This window comes from Pelecanus crispus, chromosome 9 (assembly GCF_030463565.1).
Source record: "Pelecanus crispus isolate bPelCri1 chromosome 9, bPelCri1.pri, whole genome shotgun sequence".
Lineage (NCBI taxonomy): Eukaryota > Metazoa > Chordata > Aves > Pelecaniformes > Pelecanidae > Pelecanus > Pelecanus crispus.
In genome coordinates, this window is record NC_134651.1 from 32797533 (window position 1) to 32814621 (window position 17089).

The window sequence follows — 17089 nt, forward strand, 5'->3', positions numbered from 1 at the left end:
GCACCCGCGCTGCACGCCCTCACACAGCGCTGCAGGGAGAGGCCGGAAACCATTAGGGGGGCAAAGCGCCTGCCCTCATGGGCACCAACCCTCTGCCCTCAGGGCTCCCATCAACTTGCTCCCCTCAGGCTCTCCCGCTCTGCCCTTGCTCCGGCGCCCGCCCCTACACCCCCCAGGCTGCCACCAGCTCCCCAGTCACCCCGGTGCCACCGCCTCCGCCTGCCCCCAGCGCACGCTCCGGGCTCCCCTTCCCAGCCACGACGCGGGCACCCCCAGGCGCCCGCCGACAGTCGCTGCGTCCCACCCCTGGGGCTCCCACCAACAGCCCCGGGCCGCGCCGGGCAGGCCTGGCCTGGCCTCCCCCACCCCCTGCGCTCCCCAGCGGCCCCCGCCGCCTTCCCGTCGCCAGGCAACGGCGGCCGCGGTGCCGGGCGGGAGGGGCCGCGCTGCACGCCGGGAGGGGTCAGAGGTGAGGGGGCAGCGGCTGAGCGCGCGCGCTTCGGTGCGGCCGCGCCGGGCGAGGTACGGCCGGGCCGGGCCGGGCCGGGCCGGGCTCTCCGGGCTCCCTCGGCCCCCGCCGCGGGTGACGCCCCGTTTGCCTTGCAGGAGGCCTAGGATGGCGGAGAGACCGGAGGACCTGAACCTGCCTAACGCCGTCATCACCCGCATCATCAAGGAGGCGGTGGGTGCCGGTCCCGGCGGCCCCGAGGGGCCTCCGCCGCGGCGGGGTGGAGCGCGGGCCGTGGAGGCACCGCCAGCGGCCCCTGCCAGCGGCGGGGGGCGGCTGCGGACGAGCAAGCTCTCCTCGGACAGCCCCCACGGAGGCTTCGCGGTTCCGCGGTTTTGCTGCCCAAAACGTGCCCGGGCCCCGGAGGATCCACCCCGGGGAGGGCGGCGGTGCCGGCTGCCGCCCGTGCTGTGTCCCCGAGGCTTCCTGTGAGGAGATGTGGCCCGCCAGGTGCCAGGAGGGACGGTCCAGGCTGCAAAACCCGCACTAATGTTCCGAAGTAAAGCTGAAAGGCAGGGGAGCTCTGGCAGTGGGACTAACTGAACCAGCTCCCCAAACAAAATCAGAGCAGAAGCAATTCCTTGTCTATATAAAACCCAGTCATTAATTTAATGATATGTTTGGTCTTGATGTCAATGAGATGTCAGTGAATGGATCTGGATTTGGCAGGGTGATTGGGCTGTGTCAGGAATTTGATAGTCATTGGATGAATTGCCCTGGAGATGGTGGCCAGACTGCGGTTGGCTTTCAGCTGGTATCAAAGTTTCTGTGATAGCATCCTAGATCAACATTTAGTTTCTAGTTGTGCTGAGCTCTCTGAATGCCTTAACAGAACTGACATGTGAATTATACAAGTTTAAGTCATTTGTAGCAGCTACTGATAAAAGTTGAATTTATTTTTCAGCTTCCTGACGGAGTAAATATTTCCAAAGAAGCTCGGAGCGCAATATCTCGAGCGGCAAGTGTGTTTGTGCTTTATGCAACATCATGGTAAGAATTTGTTGCATCAGATGATCGGTGCAGTTGATTTATAATTCACCTCTCTGCTGGCTGAACTGGAGATTTTTTTCCCAGTGTTTGTTTTGGTATTGTCTGTTTATATAAATAAAACAATCTTTAGTGTAGCCCAGTCTGCAACTGGGCGGTTGGGTTTGGGCTGCCCTTAACAACCTGTGGGGAAGGCAGCTTGGCTCCGTACACAGGGATGCCCCAACTCCACCAGTGACAAGAGGGGTCCCAAACTGCTATTAGCCTTAGAATATGGCTGCATGGCTTTTCCTGGCAAAGGTGAGAGCCCTTTGCTTGCTTTCCAAGCTACTCACCATGTGGCTGCATTAGAGCAAGTGTGAGCCAGCCTAGTCAGCCTTGGAGCCAGCTGTCACAGAGGACACAGTAACGTCTTTGGGGTGGCTCAGAATATGCTGTGCAGGCAGTCACTTCTCTGGTGTTAAGTACTCACGTGGCTTTGTGGAATTGTCACCTTACAGCCAATGTTCAGACTTTCTCCTTCCACCCAGTTGTAGAAAAGGTCCATGCAAGCAGAAAACTAACATTGTGGGAAAGCAATGCAACTAGATGAAAGCACAAACAGCCAATGTAAACAAGAAGGTATCTTAAACTACTCTTAGTAAGAGATTAAAAAAAACCCTGGATGTTTAAGAGATGGCTTTTTTTTTTTAAGTTGTTGTGACTTTAATAAACAAGACTAAATTGAGGACAGTACCAATTAACTCTGTTTTCCTTCTTGTTTTTGACTAGTGCAAATAACTTTGCCATGAAGGGGAAGAGGAAAACGCTGAATGCTGGTGATGTTCTCTCTGCCATGGAGGAAATGGAGTTTCAGCGATTTGTAGCCCCTTTGAAAGAATCACTGGAAGGTATCGTCCTCAGTTCATGTCGAGGGAGTCTAAGCAGCACCAAGTCCTGTTTTCCTCGAACACTGGACAAGCAACACTTACTTGCCTGTCTTGTTTCTCTTCTCTTTGCCCAGCATCCTACACTGCAGTTTGCCTGGGGAATAAATAATGTGCACCTTAACAGGACTGGGATAACATTATTTCACAACTGATGAGGATTGGGAAAGTCTCATCTGCTATCACCCCCCTATTATGTTTATCTAAGGAAAGTCTTAGGTGCTACCTGTAAATGTGAACTCCTGCGTCCTTTTCAGCATTTTTCTGCTGAAACTTAACCTGATTTCCTATGGAGCTGGTCAGCACAGCTCAAATAATAGGGTGAGTTGCTGCTATGAGTTCACTGCTCCCCTTGTAAGCCTGGAGAGCAAGTGGACGTTGGACTTCAGCTACTGTACTGTTCATGCCATGGAAACACTGGCTAGCAATTTTCCAGTGTTCTCTCTTTTTCTTTTAGTTTACAGGCGTGAACAGAAAGGAAAGAAAGAAGCAAGGAAAGATAAAGACAAGAAGGCAGACTCAGAGGAGCAAGATAAGAGTCGAGAGGAAGAGAATGATGATGATGACGAAAGGATGGAGGAAGAAGAACAAAATGATGATGAAGAGGTGGACAACTGAGCTTGCTGATGAGATGTGTGCAGGGGCTGGGTTTTATTCAGAGGGCTATAAACGCTGTAAATCAACCTTGCTGTGTCCCCTCTTGTTTCCAGTAGAGCTTTGTACTGGTCCTCTGGGGCCCATCCCTTTTTGTCTTTCACTTGTATATAAAGGACTTCTGCTAAAGCTTTTCTCATGGAAGGACCACTCCTCCCCACGCATAGGAGGCTTGGCACCTTCCCCAGGTTCTGAACAGACAGTAATGGGACTGGGCTTTTTATGCTGGGTTGGCTCTGAAATAGAGGAAAAAAGAAATGTTGGATGCTCAGTACAGAAGCTGGCCAGGAGAACTTGAGAGACTGTTGAATAAGCTCGTTAAACCAAGTCAGGGGCTGAATCAAATAGATCATTAACCCTTTGGGGTTTAGAATCTACATGATGATGTCAGGAGGCTTGGAAGCTGAACATTTGAGCTTTTTATCTAAGTGACTTTTTTTTTTCCTTCATTTTCTTGCATTCTGGCTGTGCCTTCTCTTTCTGCTGTGACAGTGATACTGTATCTTTCAACCTTGCCAGTCGTATGCAGCAATACAGTACAACTGTACAAGGACCAGTGGGTCCACTCAGCTGACTTTCCCCACCAAATCAACCTAAATCAAAAAACTCCACAGCACTTACGATGTAAACTAAATACCAAAAGTGCTTGTTTTGTGTTTTTAAAGCCCTGGGAGACCAAGAGGAATTTTATTAAAAATCTGAAGCAAAATTAATGGCTAAAATGTGTATCAGGATGATAAAAGCCGGCTGTATCAAGTGGTACATTTGTTGCAAGTCAGCAGTGGGCACCAGTGCATCTGATGGTCTCGCCTCCTTTCCCTCCTTTGCAGAGCTGCAGTTCCTGCAGACAGGTTGGTGACTGCAGCAAGTTTAAATGTGGTAGCATAGAGTGGTGGATTTTGGTGCGTTGTTTATTTTCCAATTGGAATGGACTAATTATATCAGAGGGTCCCTCTTTAGCCTTCGACAGTCATTCCAGAGATGTGGACTACCTCTCAGTGCGATGGGCTCCAGGAGGGCAGTGAGGACAGGATATTCCTACCTAGGAAGGCCAGCCTCGGGCCTGTGGTTTTTAAAACATCTTCAAGAAAGATGGGTTGAAACAAGCTGTTTGTATTCCTAGTACTCCTACAGGTTTGTTCTTTTACACTTTAATTCTTAGTTTTGATGCCTTTCCTTTCTCTTCTCTGAGAAAGTATCTATTAGAATAAGCTCCCTTTTTGGGGAAAAAAGCTTTATTGTTCAACTGATCTTTCTGAAGACTAATAAACCTAATATTTGAACTTCACCAAGGTCTGGTGAAGGAAACTTGAGGAAAGTTTTAGATATGTTTAAGTAAAACCCATGAATTTTGCTGATGTGCAGTTTTAAACTAGCACTTGTGAGGAATAGTATGTCCTTTTCACAAAAAAACTGATGCAGAGCTACCCACAAGAGCTACTCTGCTTTTATGCTTTTACGGCATGATGGCTTTTCACACAGAGAAGCCGAGCTCCTGAAAAGAACTGAATCAACAAAGATTTTCTGCTGTCTAGTTTCTACTGGTGTACAGTCAGTAACAGATGAAAAGACTGAGTTGATGATGTCTTCCCAAGATCTCCAATAATAAAAAAGGCCTGCCTTCTAGCTCCTTTTTTTTTTTCTTTTTTCCTCTTTTAGTACATATCTGGGGTGCATATTCTAGAAGGGAACAATATCTAAATAAAAGCCAGATTTTTTACAGAAACGGAGTCTCTTATTTCTGTCAGTGATAAAATGAGCGGGTTGTAGTTGCATTAAGCACACATCTGAGCATGCAGTGAAGGCAGAAGCAAACTTGTTATGAAATTGCTTACGGAGCAGCTGACAGCAAAGGGAGGATGAAGGCTGCTGCAACCCGGCCTTTGTGTGAGAGGAGCAAGGGGAGCGCGGAGACTCGAAAGAACTAGATTTGCAGTTATTGGAGAAACGAGGTTTGGGTGCTGGTGTTTGTGTCCCTGGTGGAAGGAGCCTTCAGCTTGCCGTTGCTCCCGGTGAGAGGCACTAGGGTGGGGGAAAGAGAGGAGAGATACGGGGTCTGGGTTTATGCACTGCAGCTGGCCTAGGAGACTGTTATTGTGTGAGAGCTACAGAACACCATGCAATAAACCCAGTCTGTGCCTCCCCTGTGCTCTGATGTGATGGAGAAAATAGCGTGTCCTGCATGTGTGCTGCCAGGCCTGCAGCGTGGCTCCAGCCTCCCTTCGCCTGGCTGGTCCCCACAGCACCCCCAAACCTCGCTCCAGGCCCCTGTGGCACTACAAAACCTGGCTCCATACCACCACAGCACCCCCAGCCTTGCTCCTGTCCCTCATAGCACCCCAAGGACCTGCTCTAGGCACCTGCAGCACCCCAAAGCCCTGCTCCAGGCCCTCACAGCACCCCAAAACCTGGCTCCAGGTGCCCCTGCAACACCCCAAAACCTGTCTGCATGGCCCTACAGCACACTCAGCTGTGCTTCTGCCCCCCCCCAGCACCCCAAAGCCCTGCTCCAGACGCCCACAGCACCCCAAAGCCTAGCTCCAGGTCCCCCTGCAGTACCCCAAACCCCATCTGCATGGCCCCACAGCACACTGAACCGTGCTCCTGCCTCACCCCAGCACCCCAAAGCCCTGCCCCAGACCCCCGCTGCACTCCAAAACCCTGCTCCATGCCCCCACAACACCCCAAAGTCCTGCTCCAGAGCCCCGCAGCACCCCAAAACCCTGCTCCATGCCCCCCCAAAACCCTGCTCCAGGCCCCTACACCCCCCAAACCCCTGCTCAGACCCCCTCCAGCGCACACCCCCTTGTCGCGCCGCCTCCAGCCCTTTCCCGCGCTCCGCCGCGCGAGACTTCCCGCCGTCTTCCCGCGGGGTGAGGGGGCGGGGATACGCTAATCGGGGGGGGGCGGGGTTATGCAAATCACGAGGGCGCTGGGGAGAGTCACACGGCCGGAGCGGGACGCGGCGGCGGTCGGTGAGTGCGGGGACCGGGGTCGGGGACCCGGGGGCCGGAGCCGGGGCGACTGCCCCGGCTCCGGCCCCCGGGTCCCCGACCCCGGTCTCTTGTAGGGCCGGAGATGGGGACGACTGAAGGGCAGGGCCCGGCAAGGAGCTACCGCTTGGGTGCAGGCAGCTAAAGGCAGCCCTCCTTAACGCACAGTAAGGGCAGCCCGGTTTTTGCTCGGTAACCCGCAGTTACCGTGGCAAACGTGGGGAAGGAAAGCGAGCACCGAGCAGCGTGCAATGCTGCGGGTTGGCCTCGGTCCTGAGCCCCCCCCCCCCCTCCCCCGGCTCATCCTGCGGTGTGATTACAGACCGTGCATCCCCAAGCATCCCCGTTTCCAGATCCCACCTGGAGCAGGAAATCTTCATTAACGTCTTGACCTTTGTTAGTGGCTGTTAATTAACCCGCAGCTCTGTTGTCTCCCTGGGGAGCTCTGCTTTCCTAGTACGCTCCAGTCTGTCCCCATTCCCACCTGGGATTTTGGGAGCTTGCGTGTCTCTAGGACTTCAGGTATATAGTTGTGCAGCAAAGGATGAGGCTGCATGCATTTCAGTATCCCAAAATGCTGGAAAGCAACTTCCTTGTGTCTCGGTAGTGCAGAGGCAGCTGCTGGCTCGGTGGTGCTGTCAGCAGCCGGAGCAGAACTTTGCAGCTCACCATAGGCGTGTATCGGGTCTGGCTTCAGCCCGTCCACTGAGTTTGTTTCATTTGTGCTAGTGCAAACAGGAGGGGGACATGTACATGGTTCTCTCGTTCTGCAGTTGCTTCTCTTTCCTCAAATACAGCAAGGCACCCAGGGTCACTGTGGTAGGCCCGGACTGGGCAAAAGCACAAGTTTGGGTGCTGTGGGTTTGGGCTGGTCCTTGAACAGTCCCAGTGTGGAGGAGCAAAGGTGAAACCACTCTGCTGTGGAACCGTTTGCTCAGGAAGGAGCTGCAGGGCTGTTCTTAAACTTGTCCTTACTGATGCTCTGGTGTGCATGAAGCAAATTGCTTTAGAAACACAGATTCAGGTATTTAATGTTGGGCAAAGAGGCACGTGCGCTCTGCTGGGAGCCCTAAGGGGATCTCGGGGAAACAGCCCTGTTCTAGGGCGTAACATATGTGGTGCAACATCCCCTTATCACGGCACTCTTGCAGTCCTTGCTCTGCATCCCTGCCATCCCTCCCCGGCTGCTTGGCAGCTGTGGGGCGACGGCATCTCTGCAGCTGTAAGACCCCAGTGCCCTCGTCCGACCAGGTGCCCTGCGTGGGCAAGGGGAGCCTGCAGCCCTGGGCTGGCAGCAGCGTCTCCTGCACGTGGGGCTCATAAGGAGGGCCCCAGCTCCCCTGGCCTCGCAGTAGACGGGTGCTCCGCCGGGGCCCACCCGTCCTGGCTGTTATCTCCGCTCTGCAATTCTGCCGGGTGCCCATCTCCTCCTTCCCCAGAGAGGGCAGTTTCTGGAGCTGTGGCCTCTATCTGTCCCCCACAGAGTCAGGTGCCTCTGGTCCCACCCCGTCCCCCTTCCCCTCTCCCCTGTGGGATTAACTGTTTAAAGCATTTTTTGGATTCTCGAGGTGGGTTTTGTTCACTGAGCCCTTTGTTCTCGATTGCTGCCTGTCTGGAGCCCTGCCCAAGCAGCCCAGCCGCTGCACTGGGGCTGCCAACTCCAGTTCACCCAAGGGCCGTCCCCTTCCCTGCAAGTAAGGACTGGGGCGGCAGCTTTCCAGAGCTAAAAATTACTTGCCAAGTGATGCCGTGACACTGCCAGCATGCCCGTCAGCTGGTCTGCATCCCCCGCAAGCACCATGTGATTTTTTTATACAGTGGTTTTATACGTGTAAGTCTGTAAGTAATTGAGAGGTGCCTTTTCCCCCATCCCCAAGCAGAGGTGATCGCTAGGGGTACGAGAGACTCAGTTCAAGCCCTGGACTGAACGCAGTGCCCCTGTATTACAAGTGCCCTGTGCACTGGGGTGGCCTGATACAGGCTGAGGATTTGGCTCAGCATTAGACTATGTGAATGGTCTTGAGTGTGTAAAATAGGTGAACACCTCAAATTAAAGGTTTTCCAGAAGAATGGAGCCATCTCCTCCCCAGCTCTGTTGCTGACTTCTGTCGTGGGTGCTGGTGTAAAACTTTCTCCCCTGGCCTGCATCCTGGGATGCTGAGCCGTGCCCCCTCTCCGGAGAGAGACAGGGGCAGCAAGGTTTATTGCTGGGGAGTCCCTTCTGGGATGGAACTGGGGACTGCAGGGCCGCTGCCCTGAGACAGGTCCCATCCTCGTGTCCGCTCTGTCTCCTGTGGGAAACCCTGCCCTGCCCGGGAGTGCCAGCAGAGGAATACTGCTTGCCCTTTTGTCTCCAGCTCTCCTCCTGCCCGCCTCCCTCTGGTTTCAGCTCTCAAAACAAAATCTGTGGTCTCCAGTAGGAACTTTGCTCTTTGCTTCCCAGCTCCTCTGCGCAGGGCGTTTGTGGGATGCAGCCCTGTGTGTGCAGCCAGCAGAAGTCCTTGAAGCCGCTCTGTACAAACAGTCTGTTGCTGTAGTTGTGGCTCCCCGGGTGTCCCGGCCGTAACAGCTGCTCCCTTCTCTGCTGCAGCCAAATGCCTCGTCCTGGGGCAGCTGCCTTCCCCCAGCCCCTTCCGTCGCACTCTCACCAATTGGTGAGAATTAGTGCCAGTGGAAATTTAAATCTTAATGGTCTAACAGCAGAATTATTACTAAATCTAACTGTTACAGAAGAAAATACTGCTACAGAAAAAGTTTCAACAATAACATAGCTAACACTTGATTTATGTATATTGAGTTCTTTGTTACTCCTGAAATCAGTTTTGCCCAACTCCCAAGTTTTCTTTATCCAGCAGTAAGTGGCCACTGGAGTTGTGTGACAGCAGGGTTTAAAGCCCTGGGGTCTTTAGGATGATCGTGCACCTCTCTCTCATCCAGCGCTCATTCTTTTCTGTAACTGCACCTTTACAAGGTGGCCACAAATACTTTGTGCTACGCAGAGCAGCTTTTTAGCTACTCTGTATACAAAAGCTGTATCACACAATTATGCAGCGTTAAGCAAAACTAAAACAAATTAAGCAATGACCATCTCATCATTAGAAAACTGTTGTTACAGCTATGCAAGCTAAAACAGACGGAGCCTGATGAGGGTGGTAGTCTTGAACCATGTGAATGTAGCTCTGCTGCAGGAGGATGCTGGTGGCTGTAAATCGGTGGTTTCATACACAGAACTGGGACATTTTGTGGGGAGGAGTCGGCATCATCCATATTTATAGGAAGTGCTGTGCTGTGACTGCTGATGCAGGGTCCTGCAACACCCACCCAGCATGGAGCAGCCCCTGGGGGAGTGGGGCTGGAGCTGGCTGGGCTGCAGCTCACACTGCCTGCGTATGCCTGGAGCAGGACAGGGACAGTCCTGCAGTGGCTGCCTGGATGTCAGCCCCCTCCTCGCGTGCACTGATAGCCATGGCTGACCAGGACACTGCCACTAACCAGCCTGCCGGTTTCTTCAGTGTTTCACAATCTCCTTCCACAGCCTCCTAGTGAACGCCCAAGATGCAGGCAGACTCCCTTCTTCACAGCGGCTACTTCCACCCTGTACTACGCTCCTGGCAGTGTACGGCAACCACCTTTGATGCCTCCAACCTCATCTACCCCATTTTTGTCACGTGAGTGAGCCCTGGCTCTCTGGATTAGGGATGGACCAAGCTCAGGTGGCTTAGGTGCTCCCTGAGCTCTTAGGTTCAGAGTCCCCAGAAGATTCCCTGTGGACCAGCCTGGTATAGGGGCTTGCTTCTCATGCCAAGTCCTCACATCTCTGTCCCATCCACCTCCTGCAGTGACAGCCCTGATGCAGTGGAGCCAATCCCCAGCCTCCCTGGACAAGCCAGGTAAAAACCCAGCCCCTCCAAGCTGCGTGCCAGTTGCTGCCGTGCCCCGTGCCTGAGCAGGGTTGATGTATGGCCTGAGATGAGCATGGGCCAGGGGTGACACTTCCAAACTTCTGTGGTCCCTGCCTTGGGGATCCCCCAGCATCAGGCAGGGCAGGAGCATTCGTCCGTCATGGAAGTGGAGAGAATCATACTAGGGATGCTGAGAAAATACCAATACTGGCAGGGATAGTGCCAGGGTCTCGTGATGTCCCAGAGCACTCACATGTTGTGTGGGCTGGGCACGCAGGGAAGTTGGAAGCGAATGGCCTTTCCAGCAGCAGCTAGAAAACCTGTGCAAGGACACAGGCTCCGGTCCTGCATTAGATCTTGCTGGACTGGCAGCTCCTGTCTTCATCTGCTGCTGCTACGTTAGCAGGGCTGTGGTCCAGGCCCCAGGGGGATGGTCCTGTGGGGAGGTGGGCTGGCTCTGCAACCGGGAAGCCGAGATAAGGGATCCAAGGCCAGGGCATGCTCGTCCTTTCAGAGCAAAGAGTGTCCATGCCAGGTAGGTAACGTTCCTGTAGCCCCACATAAAGTCCTGGATTGTTCCTCCCAACATTCAGGCAACACATCTGCTGTACCTCCAGCTGGATGGCATGGATGCTTGTAGGTGCTGGATCACTCACAAACCAGCATCCAAGTCACAGACCAGCTTGCCCCACAGAGCAGGTCTGGGTGCCTGGCAGTCCCTTCACTTTGCTCTTCTCAGGTACGGAGTCAACAAGCTGGAGGAGATGCTGCATCCCCTCGTCGAAGATGGTCTGAAGTGTGTGCTCATCTTTGGGGTGCCCAGCAAGGTCCACAAGGTCAGTGTGTGTGGTGGTGGCAGGGGGCTTGGGGTAGCCACAGGTGTGTGGGAGAGCAGTGTTGGGCTGTCGGGGTCTCCTGATCAAACAGGGGAAGTTCAGGGTCACTGGGCATGCTTGGACCCCACTCAGCAAAGGAGGACAGGGATGGTAGACTGCAGTGACACCCGAAATGCTCCCTCTAGGTGACTCTGGGTGTCCTCTGTCCCTTTGAACAAACAGTACGTCACTGCAGGGCAGAGAACAGGGACCTCTGTGCTGCAGAAAGCAGGATGAATGACTTGAGAAGAGCATCTCACATATGGCTTCCCTTGACCCAGCCTTGTGCTGGGAGCTGTTGCAGGTGGCCCCAAGACCTGCATTCACTGCTCAAAGGCACTACTCTGCCACCCTTGGTGGTCACACCGCCCTGCGTTACACGGTCTCACGGTTCAGAAAACGTTTCTTGGGCAGAACTGCTGCCTTGGAGGAGTTGGTGGGACACCCTCAGCTCTGTGTGCTGAAGCATTTCTCTTCTCACAGGATGAGAGAGGCTCTGCTGCTGATGCAGAGGACACACCTGCCATCCAGGCAATCAAGAAGATCCGCTCCACCTTCCCAGAGCTGCTCATAGCCTGTGATGTCTGCTTGTGCCCTTACACCTCCCACGGGCACTGCGGTGAGTGCACAGCTTGGGGTCCTGGGCTGCTCTTCGGGCACCTTCCCAGGACTGGGAGTCTCTGGGGGTTTGCTGTTTTCTGCTGAGGAGCTCTGGGTGCTGGTGGGGCCTGGCCAGCTCCTGCCCCAAGACTTGGCTCCCCAGTACTGGTGCAGTTGAGCCTGAGAGACCTCTCCTAGGTTTTAAGAACAGAGTGGGAGGCACGGGTGGTTAAGGCACCCACTCCCTGGCCATCTGAATCTGTCTGAGCGCCTCTCTGTGTACCCCATCTCTGTCTTCCCTTCCTTGGAGCACCCACATGTTGTGTCCAGTCCCTGGAGGGCTGCGTCCTTATCCAGCTCCCTTAACATGTTCTCTGCTGTTGCTCTGAGTATCTGTGTAGCAAGAGCCATGCTCCCACCCTGGGGACTGAGGCAACCAGCTGTCCAGCCCCTCACCTAACCCCAGGTTTGTCTCCTAGGCATCCTGCGTGAAGACGGCACCATCCAGAACGAGATCAGCTGCCAGCGGCTGGCAGAAGTGGCGCTGGCCTATGCCAAAGCAGGTGAGGAGTCTCCTGGCTGCGATACCTGAGTTTGACTCTCGCAGATTCGCCCCCTCTCACTTTCAGCAGGCCCAAAAGCAAACTGGGCCTGGCTCCAACTGGGAGTGCTTTTGCTCCGAGCCGGGGGAGGTTCCCCTGCCCTCCACACACTGGCCCCAGCAGAGCTGCAGGCACCCGGGGCCCCTCTGGCCCTGGGGTCACCTGTTCCTGCAGGCAGAGTCACAGCCTCGGGCACTTCTTGGCGTCTACTCTTTCCCTGCAGGCTGCCACATCGTTGCGCCCTCAGATATGATGGATGGGCGCATCGCAGCCATGAAGAAGGCTCTGATCTCCAATGACTTGGGCAACAAGGTGAGCTTGCGATCTGCGTGTGCCAAAAGCGGGAGTGATGGCCACAGGGATGCTGCATCACAACAGGTCCTGGGCAAGCGGTGGAAGAAGCAAACCTCCACCTTGCCCAGGACACGTCACAGGCATTTCCCTGTCCCGGTGCACACAGGAAGGGAACGTCCTTGGCCAGACACAGGGACAGCGAGGTGCCAGGCCTCTGGCAGGGGAAGGAGAATGTGGGGCAGAGTATAAAACAGCCATAGGAGGGAAATCACTACTGCCCTGGCGCAGGGATGCAGCACTGAGCTTCTGGCCCTCACAGCTCTGCTCTCCTCTACAGGTCTCGGTGATGAGCTACAGCGCCAAGTTTGCTTCATGCTTCTATGGTCCCTTCAGGTGGGTCTGTCCCTCAGCCAGGAGTGTCCCCAGCCAGTGCCAGACTGGCCAGGAGGTGCATCCCCAGATAGTTACTTGGGAAGGGGGCTCGGCCAGAGCCTGGGCCACAGCTGGGGCCATACTGGTTGTTTCGGAGTGCCCTCCTCCTACTTCCCATTGCAAAAGGGAGACAAATGTACCTTGCCCAGGAGAGGCTGGCTGGTGGGAAGATAACCTTGGGTGATCTTCTGTCCCAGCCCTTCACCTGCTTGTCCTGGGTGCTGGTGGCAAGGCAGGCAGGGAGGGAGCTGCCTGCAGCTGCCAGAAACAGTGAGGAGGGGGAGTGTTGCCCCAAAGGGTGGCTTCAGGGACAAGCCTCAGCTCAGTCAACTATTAGACCTTGTCCCAAGAACAGCCTGACCCTCATGGGGTGTGCCTGAGAAATCTGCCTTGGAAAAGAGCAAAAGGAAAATGTCTGACACAATTTTACCCCAGACTCTGGGCATGGGGAGAGCAGTGGGTGTTGAAGCATGGCTCCCAGGGCTAGCCTGGGCCTGGTGGACCTCCCAGAGTGACCCTGGGGTGCTGAGGTGGGTTGGGAGAGCCCCCTTGTCCTGGCCCCGTTCGCTCATGCACCCAGGGCTGTCCTTGCATTTCTGAAGCTGTACGAGGTGAGAGGCATGGGGAGCCGTGCTGGTCCTCATCCCCTGCCCTCTGCCCTGCCTGTCACCAGGGATGCTGCGCTATCCAAACCCGCCTTCGGAGATAGGCAATGCTACCAGCTGCCCCCGGGCGCCAGGGGCCTGGCGATACGTGCCGTGGTGAGTAAGCCAGGGTCAGGCTGCCTGGGGCAGCACCAACGGTCGTGGGTTTGGGGAGAGCAAGCCCAGGGGTGTGGGAAGCAGAAGGTGGTAGGAGGCACACCAGCCAAAATGGATGGGGCTCTTCCCTCTCAAGTGAGAGAAATGTGAGGCCCATCAGCCTGTTGGAGAGCTGGTCCCCAGTGTGGGCCCAAGGACCATGCACTGGGAACAGTGGAGTTGGTGACCCCGTACCCTGCTACAGCTCAGGGTGTCAGGTCCAGGGACACACAGTCACCGTGCTTCTGCTCTCCCCCATCACAGCAGGAGCTCCTGCAGCCATTAGGGGCTCACCAGACCCTTCTGTGATCCCTCCTGGGTAAACCAACCACCAGCTCAAAACTTCTGGGGAAAAAAACAACCATCAACTTGCTGGAAAATGTTATTCTACCCTGAGCTGATGGGGTCACACGCGTGTTCCCCTCACAGGACCGGGATGTGCGTGAGGGAGCGGACATGCTGATGGTGAAGCCAGGGATGCCCTACCTGGATCTTGTGAGGGATGTCAAGGCTCGAGTAAGCTCTTTCTGCATGCCAGTGAGGGCACGAGGTGTGGATGAGGAGGGGGCAGAGAGGTGTGCGTTTGGGATGGCCAATTTGGATATCCAAACCGGAGGGGATGTGACTGTTGGTTTCATGTGTCGAGGTGGGTGCTGGAGCATCTCCGGGAGCACTGGGGTGTGCGGGGAAGGGATGCCAGGCACGGGGAGGGGTGTCCCCTGTCCGCCCGCCGGCTGAACTCCCTCCCCGCCGCTCCCCTCAGCACCCCACCCACCCGCTGGCCGTGTACCACGTCTCGGGGGAGTTCGCCATGTTGTGGCACGGGGCCCAGGCCGGGGCCTTCAGCCTGGAGGCTGCCGTCAGGGAGGCGGTGACGGCCTTCAGGCGCGCAGGTGAGGCGGCCGGCCCCGAGGCCTGCTCCCCCCTCCCCCGACCCCATCCCCGCGTCCCGCCCCGGGCCGGTTCCAGCGTCTCGTCTCTCCGCAGGGGCCGACACCATCATCACGTACTTCGCGCCGCAGCTCCTGCGGTGGCTGAAGGAGGAGGTGGCGGCGGCGGGACAGGCCTGAGCGCGGGGGGCGGGGCTTCCGGGCGGGGCTTCCGGGCGGCGGGGGCGGGGCTTCCGGGGCGGCCGGGGAGCGGCGCAGGTGGGTGCGGGCCGGGGCGGGAGTCGCCCGTGGGCCCCGGGACCTCGCGTACCCCCAGCCTGCCGCCCCGCCTGCCCGGCGGCCGCGCTGCCCCCGTGCACCGGGAACCCGGCCCGGTGAGCCCCGGGTCCGCCCCACACCTCTAGCCCCAGCGTGACCCGCGTGGGCCCCACTCGCCCACACCCACGTGCCACGGGTGCGCCCCGTACACCCCCCCCAGACACCCCGGGTGCACCCCGTCCCCATACACTGTGGCTACAGCCCCAGGTGCACCCACGCCCCCCCCGTCGCCCAGCAGCCCCCCGTGGGGCACTGCTGCAGCACCCACGGAGAGGTGCAGCTGCCCCGGCCTGGACGCTTTGCACCCTGGGACTCGGAGCAGGGCCTTCCCTCCCCTGCCACATCTCGATGCGGACCCCAGAGGGGGCCTGAGCCCCCCACAGGGCCACTGACACCAGTGGGTGTGATGTGGACAAAGGGCCAGTGCCCGCACCCCTCTGATACGACCAGCATGAGCCATGCTCAATACCGCCTTGCTTTTCAGCTGAGCATCTGGCTCTCACCTCCCTGTTTGTTCTAGGTTTCCCTTAGCCCTGAGCTTTACTGAAGCCATGCTTAGGCTGCGCTTACTAACATGGGACGTGAAGGACACGCTGCTGCGGCTGCGGCGGCCGCTGGGGGAGAGTTATGCGGCTGAGGCCCGGGCTCACGGGCTCCAGGTGCAGCCGGAGGCTCTTGGTCAGTCTTTCCGGGAGGCATATGGAGCCCAGAGCCGGCGCTTCCCCAACTACGGCCGGGGCCAGGGGCTGAGCTCCCAGCAGTGGTGGGTCGATGTCGTGAAGCAGACCTTCAGGCTCTCAGGCGTGCATGAAGACAGAGTCCTAACACTGATGGCAGAAAAACTCTACCATGATTTCTGCAGTGCCCGCAACTGGGAGGTGCTGCCAGGAGCCAGTGAGACCCTGAGCTGGTGCTGCCAGCATGGCTTCCGCATGGGGGTGGTCTCCAACTTTGATAACCGGCTGGAAAACATCCTCTCCCAGTGCAACCTGCGGCACCACTTTGAATTCATCCTCACTTCTGAGGACACAGGCTTCACCAAGCCGGACGGGAGAATCTTCGAGAAAGCGCTGCGCCTCAGCGGGGTCCCCCCAGAGCAGACGGCTCACGTGGGAGACGACTACACCCGGGATTACAGGGCAGCACGAGCTGTGGGCATGCACAGCTTTCTGCTCCGGGCTGCTGGGCAGGGCGAGGAGCCAGAGGTGCCCCCTGAGCACATCCTGCCCACGCTTGGCCACCTCCTGGCTCTTATTGAGAAGGGGTAGCTGCATTTCAGAGGAGGACCAGTGCTGCTGCTGAGCAGCAAACCAGTCCTGGCATGGCATTTCTTGCTGCTGGTTGGGCAGGGAAAAGAAGCGAGCGCTTCTAAGTGCAGGGAGGAGTGCTGCCTGCGGAGCAGGAGGGGTGTTAATGCAATAAAATGTATCTGATGCCCGGCATTGCTGCTGCTGTCTTTCATAGCTTTTTAAACGCTACAGAAGAGGGTCAGCAGTGGCATCTTCCCCTAATGGAGCTGGCGACTGGGTCAAGCTGCACTCCAGAAGGCTCATTCTGGCAGGAGGGATGGAGGTTTATTGAGGTTTATCCCTTCTCAGTCACACTAGGCAGAGGTTTGAGCATCCCCCTCTGCAAGTGCATCAGGAGAGCTGGGGTTGGTCCCATCCCGGGGAAGGTCTGCTCACACAAAGCACCCAGGAGACTTGCGCACAGGCCCTGCACGCCTCAGTGTACCCCAGGTTTGCCACCTCACCAGCATCCCCTTCTTGACAGCGGTGTCCAGGAGGCAGTTGCAGGCTCCCTGCTGTAGGCAAAACAAGTCTGGAGTTGGGCAATTTCACTTAATGTATTGCCAACTAACAAACTTTACTGATTTGGGTATAGAGAAATAAGGATGACAAATTTTGAACAGTTGGGGGAACACCTTTCCTGCCTTTCTCCCTTGCTCAACTTCAGTCCAACACCTCTCCTTCCTCCCTGCCTAACATCAGCTCCCCGTGCTTTCCCCATGTCACACTCAAGCCCCCCCCACTCCCTTTGGCGAGGCAAGGAGCAGCTCAGGAAGGTTTCTGCTGCTGCTTCTTACTCCTCTGCTCTGACATGGGCTCCTCCATGGGTGACAGCCCCTCAGGGGTGCCCCTGCCCCAATGCGGGTCCCCCACGGGTGACAGCCCCTCACACTGTCCCTGCTCTGGCATAGGGCAGCTCCTCCCAAAAGCGTGTCTCCAGCTGTGTCCCAATGATGTCCCTTTCCATGTGCTTCCTCCCTGCCATTTCTCCAAACACATCTCTCTATATTTCTGCTGTT

The 17089-nt window shown here is 56.4% G+C and overlaps 3 protein-coding genes across 3 annotated transcripts; all 3 read left to right on the plus strand.

Moving 5' to 3' along the window:
* The first annotated feature begins 616 nt into the window (after positions 1–616).
* POLE3 (DNA polymerase epsilon 3, accessory subunit) lies at positions 617–3039 on the plus strand. The gene is made up of 4 exons (XM_075717026.1): positions 617–682; positions 1413–1498; positions 2267–2385; positions 2879–3039. The coding sequence occupies exons 1-4, from the start codon at positions 617–619 to the stop codon at positions 3037–3039; spliced, it is 432 nt and encodes a 143-aa protein (XP_075573141.1).
* Positions 3040–6038: 2999 nt separating this feature from the next.
* On the plus strand, positions 6039–14643 carry ALAD (aminolevulinate dehydratase). The gene is made up of 12 exons (XM_075716686.1): positions 6039–6050; positions 9604–9736; positions 9908–9958; positions 10710–10806; positions 11329–11464; positions 11925–12008; positions 12271–12359; positions 12679–12734; positions 13447–13534; positions 14003–14089; positions 14337–14466; positions 14561–14643. The coding sequence occupies exons 2-12, from the start codon at positions 9624–9626 to the stop codon at positions 14641–14643; spliced, it is 1014 nt and encodes a 337-aa protein (XP_075572801.1). The 5' UTR covers positions 6039–6050; positions 9604–9623.
* Positions 14644–15259: 616 nt separating this feature from the next.
* On the plus strand, positions 15260–16180 carry HDHD3 (haloacid dehalogenase like hydrolase domain containing 3). The gene has a single exon (XM_009490753.2). The coding sequence runs from the start codon at positions 15333–15335 to the stop codon at positions 16047–16049; it is 717 nt and encodes a 238-aa protein (XP_009489028.2). The 5' UTR covers positions 15260–15332; the 3' UTR covers positions 16050–16180.
* The last annotated feature ends 909 nt before the right edge of the window (positions 16181–17089 follow it).

Excerpts from the sequence above, each read along its gene's own strand:
- HDHD3 (XM_009490753.2), top strand. The coding sequence starts at position 15,333 with ATGCTTAGGCTGCGCTTACTAACATGGGACGTGAAGGACACGCTGCTG.
- POLE3 (XM_075717026.1), top strand. The coding sequence starts at position 617 with ATGGCGGAGAGACCGGAGGACCTGAACCTGCCTAACGCCGTCATCACC. Across the intron at positions 683-1,412 it reads CCCGCATCATCAAGGAGGCG|CTTCCTGACGGAGTAAATAT; the intron begins GTGGGTGCCGGT and ends TTTATTTTTCAG. Across the intron at positions 1,499-2,266 it reads GTGCTTTATGCAACATCATG|TGCAAATAACTTTGCCATGA; the intron begins GTAAGAATTTGT and ends GTTTTTGACTAG.
- ALAD (XM_075716686.1), top strand. The coding sequence starts at position 9,624 with ATGCAGGCAGACTCCCTTCTTCACAGCGGCTACTTCCACCCTGTACTA. Across the intron at positions 13,535-14,002 it reads GCCTGGCGATACGTGCCGTG|GACCGGGATGTGCGTGAGGG; the intron begins GTGAGTAAGCCA and ends TTCCCCTCACAG. Across the intron at positions 14,467-14,560 it reads GACGGCCTTCAGGCGCGCAG|GGGCCGACACCATCATCACG; the intron begins GTGAGGCGGCCG and ends GTCTCTCCGCAG.